This window comes from Osmia lignaria, chromosome 8, assembly GCF_051020975.1.
Source record: "Osmia lignaria lignaria isolate PbOS001 chromosome 8, iyOsmLign1, whole genome shotgun sequence".
Lineage (NCBI taxonomy): Eukaryota > Metazoa > Arthropoda > Insecta > Hymenoptera > Megachilidae > Osmia > Osmia lignaria.
In genome coordinates, this window is record NC_135039.1 from 7,338,247 (window position 1) to 7,348,066 (window position 9,820).

The 9,820-nt window shown below is 37.2% G+C and overlaps 1 protein-coding gene across 1 annotated transcript; it reads right to left on the reverse strand.

Moving 5' to 3' along the window:
* Window positions 1–1,293: 1,293 nt before the first annotated feature.
* LOC143305605 (uncharacterized) lies at window positions 1,294–3,507 on the reverse strand. The gene is made up of 4 exons (XM_076689791.1): window positions 3,377–3,507; window positions 3,078–3,274; window positions 2,363–2,952; window positions 1,294–1,323 (listed from the first exon to the last, which is right to left on the reverse strand). The coding sequence occupies exons 1-4, from the start codon at window positions 3,505–3,507 to the stop codon at window positions 1,294–1,296; spliced, it is 948 nt and encodes a 315-aa protein (XP_076545906.1).
* Between the last annotated feature and the right edge of the window lie 6,313 nt (window positions 3,508–9,820).

The following is a 9,820-nucleotide window of genomic DNA, read 5'->3' on the forward strand; positions in this document are numbered from 1 at the left end:
TAAATCTGCCTACCACATCTTCTAGTAGTGCATCTGCCACTATTACCTCCAAATCTAGTCTTAGTCATAGTGAGTATAACCCATCACCAGGAGAATTATCAGATTTAGCAGAGGAACAAGATTTGGAAATGAAGCAAGCTGCTCTTCGTTTAATTAATTATTTTATATCGACTGATCCCAAAAATTATATTGGTATCATGAAGCAATGGCTATGGATCGTTGAAGATATACAGAGAGACACTGAAATACCAAGTGACAATATTAAATTGACACTCATGAAAATTAAAAAGAATGATACCTTCAAAAGATTAGGTGACCAATTTGGATTGTCTACAAGTGGTGCAAGTAAAGTATTTAAAAGAAGTGTCCACAAAATTGCACATGTCCTAAAGACATTAATTTATTATCCTGATAAGGAGAATTTGAAAAAAAACCTACCAATACCATTTAGGTTAAATTTTAGTGAAGTTGCTGGTATTATTGATTGTTTTGAAATTCAAATTGAAAAACCACAGAATGCGTTACATCAAGCTCTAACCTGGTCAGAATACAAAAAATGCAATACCTTAAAGTATTTGATTTGTATATCAGCAGATGGACTAATAACATTTATTTCAACGGGATATGGAGGCAGAGTTAGTGATGTGGAGTTGTTTGATCAAAGCAAAATAATGGACGTGTTGCCAGATAAATGCCAAATAATGGCGGATAGAGGATTCAAACAAATTCAAACAACCTACAAAGGAAACAAATTGAACTTGTTCGACCTCCGTCTGTCTCAACTAAGCAAAAATCTTCAAAAGAAGAAGTATTATTAACTAAACGCATTGCGAGTTTAAGAATTCACGTTGAAAGAGTGATCAGAAGAATTAGAGAATATGCACTGCTGGAACCACATGCCACTATTGATCATTATACAATACCATATATAGATTCAGTAGTAAAAATAGCATCTGCCTTAATCAATTTGCAAAACCCAGTTATTGATACATGATATATGATAATCCTGATAACTTGATTTTATGTCTTAATAATGTAATTTATGTAAATATATTATTTTTTCCTTAAAAAAAGATATCTTGTTACTTATATCTCCTAGTACCTGGAAATGAATGGTAATGGTAAAGTGAGGTAGAAAAGAAAATTATTTTGTTTGCAATGATATATTTTATGTTAACTTTTATTTTAAAATTGAATGTTGCATTTTTGGATAAATATTTTCTTTCCAAAAACTCATTGTTTTATTTACTACATCTGCTGTATAATTTTCATCAAAATCTACCCATAATAAATTTACTTTCCTGCTTGTTTCAAATTCTGGATCTGCGACACAGAATAATCCTTTTTTTGTTTTTGTAGCAAACATTTGTGTTTGGATTTGTGCTTTATATTTACACGTTATTACGTTATTGCATATATATTGGGAGAACGTTTTGTCCGAACCGGGGCATTTCACCTCAACTACAAAATCTTCTCCCATTGCATCTGGAGAGGCTCCTAGCATTGGGCATTGTGGTGTTACGTCCCTAGGTGTAACCCATTTTCGTCTTTCGCCATTCCAAAGAGGTCTTGCTCTGGAATCCGCAAAACATCAGCATTTCCTCGCTTAGCGACGCCCGCGATACGAAATCAGGGAACTCGCGGAATGCGATGGCGAAAACCCTTTGCTTGCAGGTTTTCGCAAGCAAAGAGCGTGACCTACTCCCCTTTTGGGAGTATAAGTTATCGGCGCGATGCAAGTAACACAGTTCGGTGATAGCGTAAAGCAGAGACGAAGTTCTGCTCGTTCGCAACCCGCGTTTTGGCTAGACTCGAAACCAGGAAGATCATCAACGACGTGCTCGGCCGACGGTTCAACACGAGTGTATCCCCGAGGTCTGACGTTCCAGGCCCATAATAGGACAAGCTCCAGGAGTGCATCCGTGTGCTGTGCAGGACCACCACCAACCGCTTGCATCTTCCAAGGTCGAGTCGTAGCCACGCGCCGCGAGTCTAGTGTTCCGTCGAATCCGCGTACTAAGTGTAAAGCGAGACCTCTTGTGTGAGTGACCGACGCGTGCAAGAGAAGCAATTGCTGACGACACCCGAAGACAGCGAAGGGTATGTAAGACAAGCCAAATTGAAATACACTTACACATTCGAATAACCTAAATCGCGTATTTTGATCCCCGGTCTCCCATCCTATACCCCCTTATCTTTGAAAGGTAGGTCAAGGTGCGCCTTAGCGCTTTAAGCGGCAGAACCCGTAGCTAGAATTTAGCATATAATAAACGCCCCGCAAGACGGGACGTAACAGTTGTATCAATATAATACCACATTTCTTCAATTTTTTATTTATTAATTTCTCTACTTCTGCAATTACAGAATTTTCTAAATTTTTTCCTCGTCGTGTTAAGGCCGAGTTAAATTTCTTTGCTGCACCAAGAATTTTATTGGTGAAACTCCCATCTGTAGTTTTGCAATGAGCTGCTTCATGCATAACAGATGCAGTAATTCTGCCATAGCGGAGCTCATACCACAAGGAACTTTCGCTTTGCTGCCTTGTTTCTATTTCCACTTTTGAAATCAATTGTGCTGTCATTTTTGACGTAGCAAATTGTGTAAAATCATTGGCACCACTTCCTCCATTCTTAAGGAATGCTATTACCAACTGATGTAACGATAATGAGTAACATTCTCGCTCTAATAATTGGAAGTTGTGTCTAGATAGCTGGCTATCTATCTGCTTTTCTTCAGCTTCCTTTAGAATATTTTCTAAAAATGTAGAGTTGTCGGGTAGAACAGTGCTCGGAATTTCTTCCTTGCACAATTCTGTTGCTTCTACAAATTTCTTTGTTGTCCCAACTGTTCCTAACATTGGTTTATTCCAATAACATTCCACTTCTGTTGGAGAACGCTGCTCACTTTTGCGGTGGAGCCACATTAAAAATGCTAATGCATGTTTACATCCTCCTAAAAGAAGAAAGACAGTTATATATTATATACCATACAACATTTTTACAGATATTAATACAAGCAATGTTAATGTGTCTTACAATACATAACTTACTGTTTTAAGAAGAAATATAGGATATTACCTTGCGATGCAGCACAATCTTCACAATTTACTTCTTGTATACTTTCATCTGCTTCGTTTACCACCAAAGTTACTGCATATCTTTTGCTTTTTACTCGGTGCTCTGGACATATTTTGCCTTTTATTGTGCAGATAGACGACTCTCTCCGTAAGCAAATGTAGCCTATTGCAATGTCTCCGTAACTTTCCCGACTAGATCTATATTGACAATATTTTTGAGCGTATTAAAAGCTATTAAAATCATTGTTATTCATGTTACAATTATTTATTGATCAATATGTGTACTTTATTATTACTTACAATGATGCTTTCACTAATCGTATCTCAGCTGCATTGTACCTATCATCGTTTTTCACAAATTCAGCCACCATAAACACATCGATGTTGGGTAAATTTGTTGAATCAGCTTTCACGAATCCCGGTTCAACCATTTTACTTCAATATATGAAGCAAATAATAATAAATAACAAATAATATTTGGAGTATAACTGGGTGTAGCGTGGTGTAGCGTGGTATGGCGTGGTATAGCGGTACTTTATATGCCTTCTGACGTCACTGATGCATCAGCCAATCAGAGAGCGTTTACGCGTCACGTGAATTTTTGAAAAATTGTGCATCTTTATTATTTATTTTTAATTATTTAGCAGAATAAAAAAAATCATATTTCAACATATACGACTCCAATATCATCTGTACTTTAGAAACAAATTAAAAAATTCTATACTTTGGAGATTGTCATCTTCCCTATAGTTACACTATCCAGTTTTTACTGTACATCGTCGTGAGGAAGACGATTGCGTATTTCAGTACTTACGATAACGTAGAATCGTATGCAATTTTCGCGGAAGTTAATAATTTAACTTTCTATTACACCGTTCTGTAATGCCTCTTCCAAGTGCAGTTCACACTCAGTTCCAAGTTCCACTTCATTTAGTGGAACTTGGTTAGATTGGCAGGAGAAATCCATCTGCCTAACTAAATCTAAATGTTTAATTAGAGCAGGTTTCAAAAACCTGCACAAGAAAAATTGAAGCAGCCTCGCTGATGCAGGCTGCAATTCCGGGATCATAGTTTCTCTACCCTGAAAAGAGGCATTATAGATATTTAAAATGTTTAAGGTATACTAGTTGTTTATTCTAGCACGCGTCCACGGCGAGACTAGCGGATTGCAATGGGATCCGCGTCAACGAGGGTCATAAATCCTCGCTACGGTTTGACCGACGCCACGAACCGCGTACTACCCTGCGACCGTTTAAGGAGACAGAGCGGAGAAGGGTTGTGATCAAAGTAGACTAGTCGTGAGGTTTAAAGATACTTTAATGCGTGTCGAGTTTTAAAGACGAGAATGTCAATCAGAATGTTTTGACTTTGAGACTTCAAAACTGTATGTAAAGCGGCGGGAGAGTTCTCGCTTACGTAAGGAGTTGGATGTGAGAGGCTCCTGTGGGCCTCTTCGGCTAGGCAACTAATTGCAGGAATTTCCAATCGTCACTAGTCCCGGTTGGCTGTTCGGTCCAAAGGGGTGAGTCCGCTATGGTGGGGTAGTTTTGCAAGTTGCAAAATGACCTGGGTGATGTTTACCCAAGAGTCTTCGAAGCCTGTGGAAATTGCCCCGGTGTCCGGGTATTCCCCTGTCTGCGTCGCACATGCGGCCGGCAATTAGCTGTTATGGAGATGTCCCGTTGCTCGAACTGTTGGTTCCTGTATCGGTATATTTTGGGGCTGGTTGGTTGCAGTGCCTGTTTATTTTGAATTCTGACCGTGGTACAAAAGAATCGGAGCTCCGAAACCTTTATTTTATGGTGATTGACGACGGTTAAGGGACTGAAGGTCAGTTTTCGATTTGAAGTATTGGTTTGTAAATGCCTGTTTAAAACGGTTGTTGGAAATAAAAAATGTATCTGCTTGAATCACCGTTTGAAGGTTTTCGTAGTTGTAAACGAACAGATATTTTGCTTTGGACGTGTAACACTAGTGGAACGCCCCGTAATCAGTTAAAATATAAATTTGACTTTGCCCACCACCCACCCCAAGCTCCAATTCCATGATATTAAACCAAATGAAACTTTTAATTAAAAACTTCGTTGTAAACTACATTGTGTTGTAATAATGCGTCAGTTTGATTTGTTGGAAAATTTGTTGCGCAGGATCCGCTATTATCTTATGGAAACTTTCTCCCCTGCGCAGTAGTAAACCGTAAGAGATAGACATGCGCAGTAGATTTTTACAAAGAAAGTAATCAAAGAAAAAGTAGTCGAAGCACCCATAATGATGACGTAATTAGTTTTTATGTATCCCTTAATAAGGGTTTTACTGTACTATCATTGTAAGAGTACATATATAATATTTTTCCGCCTTGTTTTCGAGCATGCGTACAACGTCTCAGCGTAACTCACGGACATGTTTCTGCGTTATATAAAATGCGAGAAAATAAAAATACCCTTTCATAAGAGGGTTATTGAATAATAATAAATAATTTTCAGCGACATTAGATTTTTCGGAAAATACCTGTTCTGTGAAGATGTTATTATTTATTCTTGGGTTGTATACCGTAAATGAATAATGCTCTTCTTTTATAGTTTATATATATATATGTATATATATATTCTGTTTTTAATCACACACTTTGTACAAGATATCCCGTGCTTTCTGTACGGACGCTTCTCATGAAGTGAGGTCCTCTTGTTCCTTTGTTTCCGCCGCACCTTCACACCATAGACTAAGTAGTTCCCGAATAGGGAAACTGGGACGATCGTTTATACTCTAACAGAAGAATCTAATCAAATCGTCCCAAATTTCCAAAAATCGCTGAACGCACTGGTGCATCGCCAACCAGTGCGTGTCCGATAGTTTCAGAACTTTCAGCGAGCAGTTCTGATAGCTTTCCTGAAACTGCCGGAAAATTGCAGCTCGTTTAGGGCTGCTATTTATAAAAGAAATCACACCCCGAAGCAATTTGAAACATTCCTCTGGAAGTGTAGCGCAAGCAGCACTCGTTGCCAACGCTACCGAATGACATAATTACATTAGTGTTGGAGTGTAATTACATTACTGTTTTTTTCCAGCAATTTAGTTTAAAAAAAAGAATTTCTCCCCGTCATTACAGAAGCATTATCGCAACTAAGGGCCGCGATATTTTGCAGCGGAATTTGCATTTTCAACATCTGATTTTCGAAAGATTTGAAAATCTTTTCCGCTGAACAATCGCTGGCGTCCAGATGAATTAGTTGCAATAATTCTGTACGCACTACAAAACTACATGGCTCCACATACCTCACCGCTAAGGTAAGCCATTTATCGTTAGTCGAGTCCGACGTTTCGTTCTCGTGTATAGAAAATTTTGCGTTACGAATACTATCTACAATGCGTTCGGTTTCCCGAACGCATAAAACATTATTGATAATTTGTGTACATTTTATACGACCTACTCGCATTCTCTCTAACACCCCTGGCTCTTTTCCTATATCTTGCATAAGAGCAAGAAAATCTGACGCGATAGATAATGCAATATTATGTTCCGCGAAGAATGCGGCATACCTAATTTCCGCGATCTTGACTTTGTCTTGAAGGGACGACGAAGGTACCTCACTTTGCTTCACTATCTCACATCCTAATTCCTCTGATGCCGAATTTCCTACACTTAAATCTATCCTATCCACGCTATTTGAAATATTACTATTATGGAGCATTTGCTCCATATTACACTCCCTCGAAAAATTAGAGGAACACGCACTTTTTACGTAGAAATTATGCGAACTTCGAATGGACGTAACTTCGGTCCGAAAAGTTGTATTGAAGTGAGCAATATAGCAGGTAAAAGAGCAAACGGTCCTCTTTCGAAACCTGTTTGTGGAATTTTCAAATTTATTAAAATTTTGAAGTTATGTAGCTTCGAAGAAATATTAACAGTAATTGTAATTTTTTCAATCGATTTTCTCTGTCTCTGTCGGCTCAGCAGAATTTTTTTTCTTAGCTGTAACAATTAGACAGGAAAGTCTGTTTCCTTAGCTTTAATTCCCTCTCTTCAAGCACCTTGTGTGATTTTTTTTGACCGAGTTATTCAAGTTTAAAGTAAACAAATCATTCTCAACTTTCATGACCTGTATTTCGCGACCAGTTCCACTTACAGTTAATTAAAAGAAATGCAAATTAAAGGTCAAACAGTCAGCTTCGACACTGTATTATCAGATATCATAAGGAGACCCTTCCACCCTATTTATTTTTGCATTAATTGACATCATACAAATCTGCGAAAATGAAAGTTGCAAACAAAGCGCGATAAAACGTTCAAATGATGGTATTCAAGTGGCACCGTTTGATACCTTGAAGCAGAAACCATACCCTTTCAAATTCCGTCGGAATTTTTCGATTATTGCGATCTGGTGCAGTGATATTGCATTGTTATACATATATTATCATCGTACCCACTTTTTACATGTGCCGCCCGCAAATGCAGCCACTGGGCCCCAAAACTATGCAGACCGTACCGCGGCCCGCAACGCAGTTTTGCGCACTCGGCCCACCCAGGCTGCCGCACAGTGGTTCGAACACTAGGGTGCTAGCTGGACAAAAATATTTTTTCATGCTTTTAGGCTTATTTGGGGTTCTTATCCTTAGAAAATAATCCTGTTTTGTGTTATAAGTTATTATTTCAATATAAACATGTGTTACATAAAAATATGACTAATTAAAAGAAAAAAAATAAAATTACGGTATTGCACTGTAGCTATGAGGTAAAAAAAATGTAGATATGAAAATACATAATAATCAATAAATATTTAATGCATAATAATACATAATAATGACTATTTAAAGTATATTACAAAGTAAACTTACTCGCTACTTGAGTCATTAGCACCCGAAGAACATTCAGTTGATTCTGATTGTTCATCTTCATCAGCAGCAGTACTAACAACTCTTTGCATGTCAACTGTATCTCTTACATCTGTAACTCTTTCTAATAATTCAAATACCTCGGCGCTTAACAAGTTTAGTTTTTTTTTTGGTACTTCACGAAAAGTATTTATTAATGGGTCCGAGGTAACTAATAACATCGTTACCAAGTCCGAACTAGTGTCGAATTGTGTTGTTTTTCTGGTATGTCTCTCCCTGAATCTGCGGCAATCTTTATGGCGTGCTTCTTGAGCCTCTTCCGACATTTGCCCAATAGGGACAATAAAAAATTGAATTATGTCTTTTGCGTGGTAAAACAGTTTGTGTAATGTTACTGGCATGTTGTACCAGGAATATAAATTTAAATATAAATCTTTAGTTACTGTAGAAAATTGCACAAATTTTTCGACGTTAATAGTGTGATTGCACGACAAAGCTTGTAATAAAATTCCTAAATTTTTTATTAATGTTATGTCTATTTCAGTAATTTCCGAACTTTTCTCCGGGTTTTTAAAAAATTTGGGAGCCGTATTTCCGTCATTACTAGAACCAAAACCTGGTTTTGGTTTATCAACAATTATACCTAGTTCTTTTCTAAACTGTTCGTGTATGTAATGTTTCCTCTGCTGAAACTCAGTTTTTTCTATATCACTTCTTACCTGCCATTTCTTTATATTAATCCGATAACCAATATGTAGCAAACATTCGAAAGTTCTAATCCATAAATGTAACGTTGATAAACCAAACCGATAGTTCTCAACATTTATAGTTTGTTGTATAGGTACATCATTCATGGATTTTGGAGTTGCTCCGCAAATATAACATCTCATTGATGAATTTGTTTTGCTAAGTATATTACAAACTTTGCCGTCGACCATGGTTAAAGAAAACTTATAATTTATTGTAACTTCTTCTTCTTCATTAATTTGTAATTTCATCGAATTCAAGCTGTTAATTTGATTTTGGATTTTATCTGTTTCGGTTGTAACAAGAGTATCTGTTTCTTTTTGAAATATGAATTTTAACGGGCGACAGTACCTGGTAGAACACGGACTTGGATTTTCCCAAACTGAATTAGAACTGTTATATAATTTTATAGGTACGAATGAAATTAAAAACAGGAATTCATCATCACTTTCAGCAGATGTAAATTTTTGCTTGTACCTACTATGTCCCGCACTTCCATCGCAACCCCATTTACAAAATAATTCTAGCTCGTTTTGTCCTTTAAATATGCTACTGTTAGGACTAAATAATCGATTTATCCAGTGATCTAATGTTTCTTGCAAAGAGAGTTCTGCACTTGCCTCTGCGATGTTAATCGCATTAGTAGGAGGTAAGCAAGCACGTTTAGCCTTTAGTAATGAATAATATGAAGGATACATCTTGTGCCCTAAACTTAAAGCCTTTTTCCTGTTAAATTTATATGAAAAGGATGTACTTTTGGTGTCGATATACAATGCCAAAGCTTCATCGGCTGTCATTGATCTTTGCTCCACGCCTTTCCGCAAACATTTAATTTCGCTCGCAATACATTCCGCGTTACTGACAACATTAGCAGCACTTCTTTTACCTTCTGAACGTAAAGCTATTTCTGCAGCAAACGTTATTTCGGTTGCAGAATGTTGTTCTACAACCCCTGACACTACGTTTTTTAGTTTTATAAGAAGATTCTGCAAATGATTTAATGGGTCTCCCTCTTGAGGAAGAGCTTGATGTTGAAGGTTCTTCGTCAGTAGGAAATAGACCATCAAATAAAATAAAATCTTCCCCTTGAAGCCAATCCTCAAATTTATTTAAGAAAGAATCATGTTGTCTGCCACTTTTGTTCCAACGATCCTTGATTCGACT

What these genes read in the sequence shown, in the direction of transcription:
- LOC143305605 (XM_076689791.1), bottom strand. Translation starts at nt 3,507, where the DNA reads ATGGTTGAACCGGGATTCGTGAAAGCTGATTCAACAAATTTACCCAAC. An exon ending in AGATTGTGCTGCATCGCAAG is followed by an intron (nt 2,953 to 3,077) that starts GTAATATCCTAT and finishes TTCTTCTTTTAG; the next exon opens with GAGGATGTAAACATGCATTA. An exon ending in GAAAAAATTTAGAAAATTCT is followed by an intron (nt 1,324 to 2,362) that starts GTAATTGCAGAA and finishes TCTGTGTCGCAG; the next exon opens with ATCCAGAATTTGAAACAAGC.